The sequence below is a fragment of the Metarhizium acridum genome (assembly GCF_019434415.1).
Source record: "Metarhizium acridum strain ARSEF 324 chromosome Unknown scaffold_255, whole genome shotgun sequence".
NCBI lineage: Eukaryota > Fungi > Ascomycota > Sordariomycetes > Hypocreales > Clavicipitaceae > Metarhizium > Metarhizium acridum.
The window spans coordinates 289815-303638 of NW_027094022.1; the positions used below are offsets into that span (position 1 = coordinate 289815).

A 13824-nucleotide genomic window follows, 5' to 3' on the forward strand; every position below is an offset into this window, starting at 1 on the left:
TTTTATAAGGCTTTCTTTAAAGCTTTACTTATAAGAGAGAAACTAATAGTAAAAGGTTAAAAGATATTATAAAGTAAGTTAAGTAATTATAAATAAAAAGCTTATCTTTAAGAGTATAAAATTATTTATAATAAAAGCTTAATAAAGAGCTTAAAGTAAAAGAGCTTAATTTAATAATAATCTTATAAGATATTAAAGGTTTTTAATTTCTTTAAGCTAAAAGATAAGAGAAAATTATCTTATATATATAAAAGAAATAACTTATATTTAATATATCTTATAGTTCTCGTAATCTCTTTATGTAATAAAGGGCTTTTAATCCTTAGACCTTACTTAACCTAATCCGTGTAATAGTAGGGTTAAGATTCTTAGTTCCCCAGTAGTAGCCTAACATGAGAATAAGTTTCCCATGCTCTAGTATAAGTAGCACCTAAGTCGAGAGATGTGGTCTAGCTCACTAGAAGGGCAATGCTCAGGCAAGTGGCAGCTTGTAAAGGTCGCCTTAACGGTGGTTAACTACCTAAGCTAGCAATTCTTTTCCCCCTTGACTTGCAGTTGCTTTGCTTCTAACGTGTAGCCCCTTGTATTCAAATCCGCTGGCAACCAGGCTATTTAGTTGCTTGACTTGCAGGGGGAAAGGTATACGTACATACATGTTAAAAGTTGACCAAGAGAAACCACGTTAATTAATGAAAACACTGTTGTGTTTCCCCGCAGAGTAGCATCGGCTTGATTATCAAGCCTGTTCGAGGAAAGCACCCTTGCCCTTATAGACGTGCGACATTTGAGTTGACTTGTATATAGCTTGTTATCAATAAAAAGAACCCGATCCAGCCCAGTATTACGCATTCGGTCCCACTTTTATTTGTTCACATTTGTATTTGAGCAACGTAACCTAAGCTTCGTATGCATCTAGGCCATGCCGCAACTCAAACTTTCAGTTTTCTCTCTGTTCTAGAACTTTATTTTAAGTCTGGAAGAAAAGAGATCAAGTGCTTTTAGAGGCTCCAATTTAGATCTCATATTATGGACTCTGCAAAGAGCAATGATCTTCTCTTCGTGAAGCTGTAGCCTTTGAGAAGAATCGCCTGCTCATAGTTCTAGCCCAAAGGAGAGCGTACGTGCTTGCACTACGAGGCATGCGGCATCATCCGCGACACTTTGAAATTGCCCACTCTTATTGTAAGCTCCATCTCAGCCTAGAGCATTTCAGCATGGCCAGTATCAACCCTTCTCATCGGCTTACCGTCCTTCCCGCAGAGCTAGGAATCCAATAGTCTGCACCGCTGTGCCCGTCTCTGGAGCTAAGATAAGCCCAATGAAACTATTTTACGATAGCTAAATTTCCAACTATCATTGGGTCTTTCGTTTTGGTGAGTACAAGGCTTATTAGTAGGGTGTAAAAGGTCTACGGGTACCCGTGTAGGTTGCTTACTCGTGGGCTTTAAGTAAATATAAGTAAGAAAAAAAGACTTAAATAAATTTATAAGGGAAAATAAGATACTTATAATTATTTATTAAAAATATTAAGTGTTTTTAAGTACTTAAATAAAACTTATATAACTTACTTTATACTTTAAACTTAAGACTTATTATAAATATAATTAAATATTAAAGGGTTAATATTAATTGTTATAATTAATTTATTTATTTAATTTATATTATTATATTATATTATTATACGTTTATAGGTATTTATAAGGTACTTATCTTTATATTAGATTACTTATAATATACTTAAATTACTTATATAATAAAATAAGTAGCCTACAAATAACCTAAGAAAAACTTAGATACCCACGGGTGCCTACGGGTACCCGTTTTTACACTCTACTTATCAGATTATGTCTCCAAGGCCGGTGAAAAGTAGGAAGCAGACCGGGGACTTGCCTAGAGCACCCGACTACATCATTCTTGATTGCACAGTTAGGCAAACAACAAAATTGCACATATCTAATGATAATGAATGTCGTTATTTCGGTAAGACTAGTTTTATAACCAGGCTAGTTCACATCATCAAAGGCAATCAGATCCAACAGTTTGTTTCTCAAGTGAGATCTCTCAGCATTAGGTTTTCAGATTCTCCTCAACTCCTTCTACGAGTGCCATATTATTGCCAGAGACGTGGACGCATCGTCCCGTAGAATCACCCTTCGCAACTACGGTTATCCAACAGCCCGATACAGTCCAAAGACCTGCTTGGGAAAGTTCAGGTCACTGGCCTAGGTCAATATCACGAGCCGGTCTCGCTAGCGTCGCTCGCCAGTGATGCTTATTCACCGGATCCTTCTGATAAATGTTGACTTCGTAGAATTTGTCGTGAGCCTCGCACTTGTAGTTCTTGTACCTTGATATGATTGTTCAGAATTGAGCCAAAGAATTGTGTTTGTGAGCATGCCTACGTGTTGAGTTTTTGGAAATTGGCTTGAATCAAGTCATCTTCGACTACCTCGAGAGACCCGTTGGGATTGTCCCTGTCTGGGATGAAATACTTCTTTGACTCAAGCGCACCGTAGTTCTTCTGCCTGACGAGCTGAACGGCAAAAGGTGGAGTGAGATGGACAAGATCGGTCCTTGTTTCGCTCGTGCTGTCGAGTGCGGATTCTCTTGGGAAGGCAGCCCACGACATGAAAGCGGTAAACCTGCCCTCGTGAGAGAGATATTGGGGGCGGTAGGGCCTAATTTCACTGCAGCAAAAGATTACCGAAGACATGCTCGGTAGTTGTTGGATACGAGTGCAACGATCTTATATCAGAGAACTTGAGATTATACGTTGAACGGAGTCAGGAATCACCCAAGACGTTGATTTGAAACTGATGTCGACAAATCTAAGTTTCCAAATGCTGTCTCTTTATACCTATCTGCTATACACCATTGAGAAAGGTCCCAATGAAGCCAGTAGAAGATGATTGGCTGAATGAGTCTGTATGCAGCCAAGGACGCCACGCAGATTTTGTGGCATACCGTTGAGGGGTGGGAGCCAATGCGAAACTTGTCCGGGGAAAGTAAAAATATAAATCGTTCAAAAATTGGCACCCATCATGTGGCCCTTTCTTTCTCTCTTTCTTTCTTTTTCCCACGGGCGGCCCTGGCGGTCTCACCGCACACAGTCCTTACAGGTTTCCGCGTACCGTACACTTGTTGCCTCCCTACGACTTTGCATTTCGCGCAGCCGTCGTACTTGTCTTCCCTGCTCCGTTGATTCTCTCCTGCAGGCTTCTTTTACCCCGTTTTCCTTTTCAACCGGGTCGGTCTCTAATTTCAGTTCAAACTCCGGCAGGGCCATCTGGATCCGATCAACTACATCATCACCACGAAAACCGATCTCTCCAATATGTGGATCCCAGCTGGGTTGTTCGGGGAAGCGGCGGTCCGCTTGAAGAGTATAATGAAGCGGTGTCAAGCCCTATCGAGCCTGCTGGACAGGACGAAGTAGAGGAAGAAGCATCTCGGCCAGCGAATGCCCTCCCAAAGCTGCAACGGCGACCTGACCATTTACAACAAAACTCAGCTTCTACAAGTCTCTCTCGGTGCCCGGAGTGCCAGGAATTCTTTTCCAGACGATCGCTGACGTAAGTTGTTCTGAGTTGCGTGCTTTCTGGCTCGTCGTTAACAGGTCAACATAGTCGGCACCTCAAGCAGCATACCCGCCCGTTCAAGTGCGAGGAGGCCGGCTGCATAAAGGCGTTTAGCCAGAATGCAGGACTTGAGCGTCACGTCAACTCCGTTCATAGACGGCTGTTGAATCAAAAGAGGTGGTACTGCTTGGTGGCTGGGTGCAAATACAAGTTGGCCAGTGACGGCACCTCACGGAAAGACAGCCTCGATCGGCACATGAGAATACGGCACGGAGAGAGTAGGATCTAACTATATTATATGAAGTAAGTTGCTGAGGCAATGCGACCAATACACTCATTTTCGCCATACAAGCATGATGCGCCATGCTGTGCTGTGTCGGGCATGGCGATACATTAACCGCAGCCTTCAACTCGCGTCAAGCCCAAGCATCTGGGGAATGCGAAGCCAGCGTCTATCTCATTCCCATTCCGCTCCATTCCCGTAGCTTATGTCCGTAGAACCAAAGCATCCCAGGGCTTACTACACCAATGCCAATGGTGGTGAATGCAAGGAGGGAGTTTCCCCATCCAAGTCCAAGAACTTGGTATATTTTCGGCGCAAACAATGGAAAGCTAGAGCCAAACATTGTACGTAGAAACGCACCAGCAGCAGCGGCACTCGCTGCGTAATGCTCGTTGTATGCATCCTCCACGTATGCCTGAGCACTCTGAAAAGCAATGATGAGCCCCGTGGCAAGTATCATGCAGCCGAGATTGGGCAATATCCAGTGTGTCCCTGCCTGCGCAGTCCATCCATAGACAAATAGGCCGATGGGAAATAGTGCGGCACCAATAATCATAGGCGTCACACGTCACTCCGGCAGGCCATCCTCTTGGCCATGAAATGTTTTGTACAGCTAGCCATACAGAGTCAGCGACATGTTAACAGGACGCCTGAAGTAAGGAATGTTTTCAAACCTTGTCAATAAATGAATGCGAGATTTGAAGCCCAATCACAAACCCTAAGCCAAGAGACAAATAGTTCAAACTCGCAGGCCCTTTGGCCATGCCATAGGTACCTACCCAGACGATAGGAAATGTGGACAGTCTATCGCCTCTATCGTCAGACGCGGGCAACAAGAAATGTTTGCGTGTCTGTTGTCCATTGTTCACACAAGATACATGACACCATACAGATATGCGCGATATAAAGACGGCACTTGCACAGCAGGATGTGCAAACAACATAATGGATGCTACCAAGATACGACGCCGGACTATTTGGAACAAGGGCCGGTTCTCTTCCGTGACATGCCTCCGGCCAGTCTCTTTAGATAGGCGCTTCGCCCTTTGTGAGAGGATCCTGGGGCCATAGGCTTCCCTTAAGAAGAACAAGGCGGCGACTTGGACGACAAGGTCGAAGGCAGATGTTGACCAAAAGATCCAGCGCCAGCTCGTGTGTATGGAGACGTACGCCCCTAAAATAGGTGCGAGAACCGGTCCCAGAAACGTGAGTATCCCGTATATCGCTTGGCCCTTGCCCCGTTCTTCTTTCCGTCAGCAGTCCGCCAAGATGCCATGGCACATCTGCCTGTGTTAACACGTCGTTATCATCTTTTGCTCAGGTCGTGCTGCACTTACAGCTTGAGGAGCGCTTCCTCCTACGCCGCTCAGAAATCGGAACGTAAGCATCTGCTCCTTTGTTTGTGCAAACCCACAAGCTAGGTTAAACACCAAGTACATGACCTTGGCTAGCTGGAGCACAATAGCACGACCGAAGATCTCCGACAACGGAGAGACAAATGGTCCTTGTGCGTAGCCAAGAAGGAAGATTTACATGACCAGCTGCTGCATAAGCCCCGTTGGAACCTGGAGGTCTCGGGTGATGACGTCCAGAGACGGGGTCACCATAGTCGACGAGAAGGGCGAGACGAATGTAAAGCAGGAGACAAGAATGGTCGTGCCCCATTGCGAGCTCCTTTCCAATTCTTGGGGTTTTCTGGATCGAACGGTCCATCCCAAGACACCACAATGGGTTCGTCATTGTCAAGCTTGTCTTCGTGTCTCGCGCGGTAGGCCTCAATGTCATTAGATGTTGAGTCTGAGGCTTTGACATCGCAAGCGTAGGTGTCCAACAGGGGAATCCGGGGCGACAGATGGCACTAGTCGCGTCATGTCGATCAGGACACTTTGTTTTGGAGCTGTAGTAACAAAGGGTACGGAGTGACTAATTCAAACGAAACGACAGAACTCCCTGCCAACGCCGTGTCGCAGGATTATAACAACCACCATGGCCGGGACCGTCCGCCAACTACAGCATTTCCGGAATCCAAAAGAACTGAACTTGGAACACATGTCTACGGGTCGCAAGAGAGTCTAGCCCTGCAAGGCACACTTGATATGGGGCGGGGGAGATATCTTGGGCCGTGTTGTCCGAGGCAGCGCAACAGCAACTGAGGCACGATCGGCATCGTTTACAGACCCCTGGTATTTGGGCCAGTCACCCAGCTCACTCGGCTTTATCTTTATGCTTGTTGACTGGGTCTGTGGAGGGAAAGAAGCTGCATGCTCAAGACTTGGCAAAACATGAGTGCAGAGCACGTATTCATAGCTCAAGCACCATAATATTATTGTCCAGAGAAGTCGAAGAATCAACAGCTTTTTGCGTGTGTCATTGTGCTGACTCGACTGCTCCCCTATTACGCAAACAGGTAACTCATTCCAAAACCTAGTCATCATAAACTGTCCTTCACTTCATCGAACCTCGCACCGGCTGCGACTTTGCTAAATCCTAGAGCCTCATACAACCGTCTCCCTTGAGGAGACGCAATGAGCCATATTTCCTCATTGACTTGTCTGCCTCGTTCAACCACCACGTCGTGAGTATCTTGGCAACGCCTTGACGGCGGCAATTGCAGTCCACAGCAATCAAATAGAGAATTAACCCCCTCGACTTTCCTGCGATCTGGGGGTCTGGCTGGCCACCAGACATGGATAACGTCATACCCGATTCCGATACTCGGTCTTGGCGGTTGTGACTGAACCCGCGGTGCGAAACAATTCAAATTGTAAAAATTTCTGGTTCGTATGAGCGAGGAACGGCCAAGGAGTCAATAAGCCTAAATTTAATATCCAGAAGAAGGGTGAAGTGCGGTGGTGTCTTTAGAGTAGCTCTGAAAGGGCGGTAAGTCGATTTGTTGCAAGACTCGTTGCGAGCAATTCCATGGACATTGTGAGCTGATACAGAGATCCTTTTCTTTCTTTTCTTGTGTCAAGACATTCTCGAATTCGATCGAGACCCTTCACCTTCAACACAGGCTCCGATGCTCACTGGTTACCTCCCACTCTCGTGTTGGGATTTATGAAAGGACAAAAGTGAAGTCTTCAAAAAAAGACATCTGATCACTCTCAGGTTACAGGACAAATTTCCAACTCATCCAACCCCAACTAATCCCAGCCGTGGGAGTTTCCAATTAATCCAATCCAGGGGCCAAGTTAATTGAGTTGATTAAGTCGGTTGAGTTTGTTGAAAGGCCACCCTGGAGCAGACACAGAGCTAAAACGGGAACATGACGACAAGAACTGGTAATTAACGTCGCTGCATAAGTTTAGCTTTTTATATCTATACTTTGCCAAGTCGTACCATGTGTTTTATAAAATTATCTATAGAATGTAAACATACTTTCCCTTCAAATCAGACGCTGCTGAAGAAAATGTCTCCCAAAATACCCCCACCCGGTGCTGGGCTTTCCTGCACACCACTGATACACACGTCACCGTACTCGTCAATGGTGCATAGGATCCTCCGCTTAGGGATTGATACTATCCATAAAGTGTTACGGCCCTGCCTCGGATCCGCACAGTCGTAGATGATCCAAGGTAGTTTCTCACCATGCCGAGAGGATCGTAAGCGGGACACCTTGAGAAAATACTATAGACCATTGTGTGATGAAACCAGTTATTATGAAAAGAACAGTTAGTCATGGTATTTTATTGATATTTTAACGAGACTAGAAACAAAAAGTTTCATTACTCGCTGGCCTAAGCAGTAAAGGGAGCCTCACAAGCTTGGGACACTAATCTCATGAACGTATTTCATGGCCTCGCGGGTGACCGAGAAAGGTCCCAGATTGACGCCAATCATGTGACGCTCCTTTCCGGTAAAATCTTCTGGTAATACCTGATGGAGAAGCTTGAGCGTTTTTTCCAGCCGAGCGACGAGCTCGTCTAGTGTTTGCTCCTCGTTTTCGATTGGGAGACTCTCCGTCTCCACGACGCCCAGGTCAATTAGCAATTGCACGGCATTGTACGTGCATAATTGCACATGGAACGGAAGAGCCTGGCGGCGGATTTATGTCCAGTCAGCAAAAGTAGTTGACTACAATGGCAGAGTCAAAGTAGAAGTTGCATACAAACATGTCGGGGGACCCCAGGGTTGCCTTGGTGAGTGTTGAAATGTCATGGGTCGTCTGTCTCAAGAGGAAGAGTGAATAGCCACGGCTAAAAACATTCCAGCAAGCCAGTCGTCAAATATGGATCAAAAGACATATTCGGTCATGTCATTCAGTATACAGACCAAACGCCCCACATAATAGAGTATCTGTCGGGCATACACACGACGCCTCCTTCCAAACACACCACTTACAAGCCCTCTGTAATAAATAGTATACACTGTGGCACAAGCCTATCAAGACTCCCGATCCAACGACTGCCCCAGCACCATCTCATAGTACATGCCCTTTTTATCCACCAGTTCGTCATGCGTCCCCAATTCCACAATATTACCCTTGGCAAACACGGCAATCACATCAGCATCGCGAATCGTGCTTAGTCGATGGGCAACGGCAATGGTAGTTCTGCCCTCTGCCGCACGGTCCAACGCCTCCTTCACAACCTTTTCCGATTCAGTGTCCAAGGCACTTGTAGCCTCGTCGAGCAGCAACAATCGCGGCTTTCGAATCAAGGCTCTTGCAATGGCAATTCGTTGGCGTTGACCACCTGACAGAGACAGACCCTGGTTACCGCATGCTGTATCAAGGCCTTCTGGTAAGGACGAGACAAAGTCCCATACATTGGCGCTTTTGCAGGCCTCGATGATTTGTGCTTCCGATGGATCGCCTTTTTCAATGCCCAGAGAGATATTTTCTCGTATGGAGCCCTGGTAGAGCACGGGTTCTTGTTGAACAAGTCCGATGTCGCGACGGTACTTGCACCGATCGAGGCTCTTTACATCTTGACCGTTGGCACGGAGCTCGCCGCTTGTCGGGTCGTAAAAGCGTTGCAGGAGCGCTATCATGGTGGACTTTCCGCAGCCAGAGGCTCCTACAAGAGCAACCATTTTGCCGGACTTGATGGCCACGTCAACACCGCGGAGGACCTTTTGCTTCGGTCGTAAGGGATAAGAGAACTGGACTTTGTCAAAGGTCATTTCTGTGCCCTTTCCACTGGTTCCCTTTTCAGCAACGGTGCCGTTGCCCTCAGGTCGCCCGCCGCTATCGTCATCGTCAAAGAGAATTCGGTCCCGACGGAGCCGGAAAATATAATTGATGGCCGTCCCGGCCTTGGTAATGCTTGTCGAATACTGGAATAGCATAGCGGCAGCTTCCCCAGAGAACACAATCGCGATAAATATAATGTAAAACTGACCAGAGGTGTATTCGCCCGTGGACACAAGCTTGCCACCATACCAGAACCCCAGACCCATGGCAAGCATAGAGACAGACTGGCTGAGTGCATAGAAGAACATTTTATAGCCAAGACTGCCAATAGCATGACGCGCGATACCTTGTAATTTCTCTCGGTATCTCTCAATCACGGCTCGTTCGAGCGCAAGGGATGAAACTGTCCTGATCCCCATGACTGCTTCAGCTGCTACAGCACTGCTCTTGGCGAAGCGCTCAACGGTGTCTCCTTCAAACTTGAACTCTAGTCGAATCCGCATATATCCCGAACCCACGACGAATGGGAGAGCACCAAACGTCAGAACCAATCCCAACTTCCAGCCTGATATGATGGCGAGGATGCAGCTGGCCACGAGGTTTACGATGCAGATGACTAAGAGAGAAATGTTCATTGACAGTAGTTCCTGGAGGCTAGTGGGCTCTGATGCCAACCGTGACACGAGAGCCCCTGTTCCGTTTTCGGGTTTGTCGAAGAATGGCATGTCTTGACGGAGCGTGTTGTTGAAGATCTCGCCTCGATAATACCTCATAGTAGTCTGCGCAACAATGTTCGACAACCAGCCAGCAACAGCATACAGCACGAGGTTTCCCAAGGCTACAACGAAGAACATTAGAGCGAAAAAGTTACCCTTGTCAACGTCAATAGTTTCAAAAGCTTCCATCATCTTAGAGAACAAGACGGCAAGGGCCGGATAGGTACCGCCTATAGGAGAATATTAGCATTTTAAGTTTGAAGCAATGAATTGGGGTAGTTTACCTCCAGCAACACATGTCAGAAGAACAACAAACGTCGGCCACCACAGAGTTCTTTGCTCTTTGAGAACTAATATCAGTCCGTGTAGTAGGCCGTAGCGCTTCCCTCCGCCCCTCGTCTCCTCATATATCGTGTCCGTTGTCGAGACCCGTGTGAGCTCTTTATCCACGTCGACTACCCGGGCATCCTTCTCATCCTCGGGCTCATCTCCGATGGAATCAGACGTCTTTCCCAAATCCTGTGCTCGAACAAGCCTAGCGTACGCTCCTGCCCGTTGAATCAACTCGGGGTGTGTTCCATTTTCGACAGTTTCGCCTTTCGACATGACGATTATATTGTCCGCATCACGAATTGTCGATAATCGATGAGCAATAATAACCATGGTCCGGCCCTTGGCAACGTTATTCAATGCAGCCTGGACAATTTTCTCGGCATTTGGGTCGAGGGCACTGGTGGCCTCATCCAATAAGAGCACCTTCGGATTGGAGATAATACTGCGGGCAATGACAATACGCTGCTTCTGACCACCTGATAGCGACGCCCCCCTCTCGCCAATCCAGGTGTCATACCCTCTTGGCAGATCTTCAATAAACTCGTGAGCAAAAGCCGCTTTACAGGCCTCAATGACAAGAGGTTTGCGCATTTCATGAGGCAGATCCTCCTTGTCGGTGCCCGTAAGACCATATACAACATTCTGGTAAATAGTTCCACTGAAAAGAGTAGGCTCCTGCTGAACGAGTCGAATATTGGTCCTTAGCCAGCGCAGGTTAAGATCTTCTAGCTTGTAATTGTCAAGTGTGATCGTTCCCGCAGAGTAGGTATACCAACGCTCTAGTAACCCAAATATTGTACTCTTTCCGGAACCACTAGCACCTACTAGCGCGGTAGTCTTATCTGACGGAATATTCAAGTCCAATCCGTGCAATACCGGAACACCAGGCCGGGAGGGATACGAAAAGCGCACTTTGCGAAGTTTAATATCGCCCTTGAAATTCTCGATAGTCTCCCCGCCCTCTGAAAGGGAATCAATCGCGGATTGTCGGTCGATAATGACGAAGAGGTCTTGAGCCGCAGCCATTGCTTTAGAAATGGCAATAGTCTGTGGTGCAATCTGCGTGAGAGCTTGAGCTGCGACCAGGACGGCAAAAATCACGCTTCGATAAGTTAGCAATAGATTATGAAAAAAAATAGACTGTTCACGGCTTACGTAACAACTGTGCCCGGATTTTGGATCTCGCCACTTGCATACATCCTCATTCCCTGCCAAAAGGCTAAAGCATATCCCGCAATGACACTAAAGAACTCAATGGGAAACAGAATAGCATAGACCAGAGACTTTTTCTTGCCAATCTGTTGAGCTCTCTCTAATATCCGGTCAAATCTCATGGTCAGCTTGGGGAAAGCCCAGAACGCGTGGGCGGTACGGATGGTTGCAAAAGCTTCTTCAGCAAGCGACCCCGATTCCGCGTATATATCAAACATCCTATACTCGTACAATGCATCCACATAGATGCAGCCCAGTGTGACTATGGTATTGACTGGCACAATAGCTAGTGTGATGAGAGTCAATTTCCATTGTACTATAAACGCAATGACAAAGGCAGCCACAAACATAGAGAGAGCCTGAATGATGAGTCCAAGCTTCTCCGATATGCCGTTGTTGACAAGATTTCCGTTGGCGGAGATTTGGCCAGATACCGACGAGGATGGAGTGTCGAAAAAGGAGATCTCCTGGCGCAGAGTCTGGCGCACAAAGTCGACTCGAAGTTCCTTCGTTGTACGGATGGCGGTAATATTGACGAGGACCTGTATTGGTCAGTGTCGGGGTCCCAGCGCAGCAACAAGTCTCATAACTAACGGTCCAAAGGAAGGTCAAGCAAAATTTACCAATAAAGAGATATACAAAGTACAGCCTGTGCGAGAGACCATATTAGTACAGGTGGCATGAAGACGGCATGAATCAACGTACGTAAAGTGGCTAACTTCGTCCATGTACCCATCGGGCGACAGCTTGCCGGTAACGAAGTTGTTAAACGTATTGACAAACTTTCCAAATACAACGTCCATCAGAGGGAGAACCACGCCTGCGCCTATCATTCCCAGGCAGGCGATGACGTTTAAGAGCCATCCTAGCTTATCGTTGTATGTGAAAACACGCTAGGTCCCCTCGTCAACTTCCGCACTAGAACTGGAGTAGGACATGCTTCGCAGTGACTTACGAGAAAAGATGTGAAGCTTGAGCTTCCAGTGGCTTGCTTATCGAGTTTGACGTCGGGTTGGTCAGCTTCTTCAGGAACTATAGTGATAGACTCGTGAGAATTGCCCAAAGGCGGCGAGGCAACTTTCGCCGCCTCCGTCTGTTCCACGGCCATGTAGAATATATGGTCAAGGACAGATGTAACACAGTTATCTCAGACTTATATGAAGAGGACGAGGTCTGGAGCTTCGAGACAAACACGCCATGGATATTTCCACCGTTTTTGCAGTGCCGTCTTCTTCCGTGACCGAGACGGCTCCGACAGTCGATATACCGGCTGCGTGAGTGGGCTGTGTTCAGACGTAGGCTTCAAAGGAATTTAAGTTACACAGGCTTTGAAACCTTGCGTAATGCAGGCTTGTGTGACTTGAGGAGAAAAAAAGGCCGCCGTCAAGGTGATTGGAGGCTCAGGACGCAGAACGACTTGCCGATCCCTGGGTTCCCATCCGCAGCCATGCAGCCCTAGCGCCCTAGGTTGGTTCCTCGAATTCCGTATTCGGTGATTCAGGTTTCTGGAACACACTTGGCAAGCTACGGTTTGATAAACTGAAAGTCAAATGCCGTGTCAAGCAGGGAGAGTTGTTCATTATACAAGGAAGCGGGATCGGAGAAGATTTGCGTCGACGGCGCAGGTGCACGGCATGGTGGAGCAGGAAGGGCAAAGTCCGCCACCTGAATTGGCTCCCATGTCCTCTGTACCGAATATTTCAAAGTTATCTGATTGTCGTCAATGAGTCGGCCACATCGTGGTCAACTCCGCTGCTGGTCCGCCGAACTCAGGCAGGGGGTCAACCGCCCGGTATCCGTCATGCTCGGGTCTGGGTCAAGGGCAGGAGTAGAAGGCCGGAAGTCTCAGAGCCGCAACATGCGGAGGAACATGCTTCGCGCTGGGAGATTGGAAGTTGATTGACGAGATTCGAGTGGTCTTTGCGTTGCATCCAGTCACGCCGAAGCGGCTGGCGTTCCGCCAAACCCTCGAGTGCTCCAAGCTTGTCTCCATTTGGCATGGCTCGGTCTGCGGCCGAAGACGACAACGAAAGGATAAGGCAGGAGCCATGCAGCTTGGCAGGCCCAAGCCTCTGCGGCTGCCGCGGCGTCCGCGGGGCCCGAGTAGCAAGAATTGGTCATGATGGCCAAGGAATTTGCCTTTAATCCAATCATGTCCAAGAAGCCATCAACTTTTGTACACCACAATTTCGCTTTCCATCGCCAGCCAAAGTGCTTGCATTTGCCATCTGCCATTAGCTACCTGCACCGACGCACCAAAAACCAGAAAGAGGAAAACGACGTATTGCCATCGCAATAAGCTCTGTTGGCCTTGGCCAGTCTTGTGGCACCTCCCCGCCAACCCTTCGACTAGGTGGAATGGCATTCGACACCGACATCCGTTGAACCCGTCTAAGCTCTAATTTGATAGTACCAGTTAGTCCGTTGTAGGGCTGGGCCAGGAACCAGACTCGAACTGGAACTGGGACTGGAACTGGAACTGGAACTGGTACCGCACCTGGAACCGGCACAAGGCCACAGGCAGACTCGAGCACTTTATTCATCTCCAGCTGCCGCCCCTCGGTCGTTT

General features: G+C 47.6%; 3 protein-coding genes across 4 annotated transcripts; all 3 read right to left on the reverse strand.

The window, feature by feature from the left end:
* Nucleotides 1–2020: 2020 nt before the first annotated feature.
* J3458_012312 (uncharacterized protein) lies at nucleotides 2021–2637 on the reverse strand. The gene is made up of 2 exons (XM_007816394.2): nucleotides 2403–2637; nucleotides 2021–2347 (listed from the first exon to the last, which is right to left on the reverse strand). The coding sequence occupies exons 1-2, from the start codon at nucleotides 2627–2629 to the stop codon at nucleotides 2215–2217; spliced, it is 360 nt and encodes a 119-aa protein (XP_007814585.2). The 5' UTR covers nucleotides 2630–2637; the 3' UTR covers nucleotides 2021–2214.
* A 4979-nt stretch (nucleotides 2638–7616) lies between these two features.
* Nucleotides 7617–7974, reverse strand: J3458_012313 (uncharacterized protein; the record flags this gene model as incomplete). Its single annotated transcript, XM_066120027.1, has 2 exons — nucleotides 7617–7895; nucleotides 7969–7974. The coding sequence occupies 2 exons, from the start codon at nucleotides 7972–7974 to the stop codon at nucleotides 7617–7619; spliced, it is 285 nt and encodes a 94-aa protein (XP_065974973.1).
* J3458_012314 (uncharacterized protein) lies at nucleotides 7960–13129 on the reverse strand. 2 transcript variants are annotated; one of them, XM_007816395.2, is made up of 6 exons: nucleotides 12211–13129; nucleotides 11961–12148; nucleotides 11850–11904; nucleotides 11199–11797; nucleotides 9995–11145; nucleotides 7960–9940 (listed from the first exon to the last, which is right to left on the reverse strand). In XM_007816395.2, the coding sequence occupies exons 1-6, from the start codon at nucleotides 12361–12363 to the stop codon at nucleotides 8244–8246; spliced, it is 3843 nt and encodes a 1280-aa protein (XP_007814586.2). In that variant the 5' UTR covers nucleotides 12364–13129; the 3' UTR covers nucleotides 7960–8243. The 2 variants fall into 2 exon arrangements, with proteins under 2 accessions (XP_007814586.2, XP_065974974.1); XM_066120028.1 differs by having other exon boundaries at nucleotides 11879–11904; nucleotides 12211–13053.
* Between the last annotated feature and the right edge of the window lie 695 nt (nucleotides 13130–13824).

What these genes read in the sequence shown, in the direction of transcription:
- J3458_012312 (XM_007816394.2), bottom strand. Translation starts at nt 2,629, where the DNA reads ATGTCGTGGGCTGCCTTCCCAAGAGAATCCGCACTCGACAGCACGAGC. An exon ending in AATTTCCAAAAACTCAACAC is followed by an intron (nt 2,348 to 2,402) that starts GTAGGCATGCTC and finishes AATCATATCAAG; the next exon opens with GTACAAGAACTACAAGTGCG.
- J3458_012314 (XM_007816395.2), bottom strand. Translation starts at nt 12,363, where the DNA reads ATGGCCGTGGAACAGACGGAGGCGGCGAAAGTTGCCTCGCCGCCTTTG. An exon ending in GCTTGACCTTCCTTTGGACC is followed by an intron (nt 11,798 to 11,849) that starts GTTAGTTATGAG and finishes TGACCAATACAG; the next exon opens with GTCCTCGTCAATATTACCGC. An exon ending in AATCCGGGCACAGTTGTTAC is followed by an intron (nt 11,146 to 11,198) that starts GTAAGCCGTGAA and finishes AACTTATCGAAG; the next exon opens with CGTGATTTTTGCCGTCCTGG.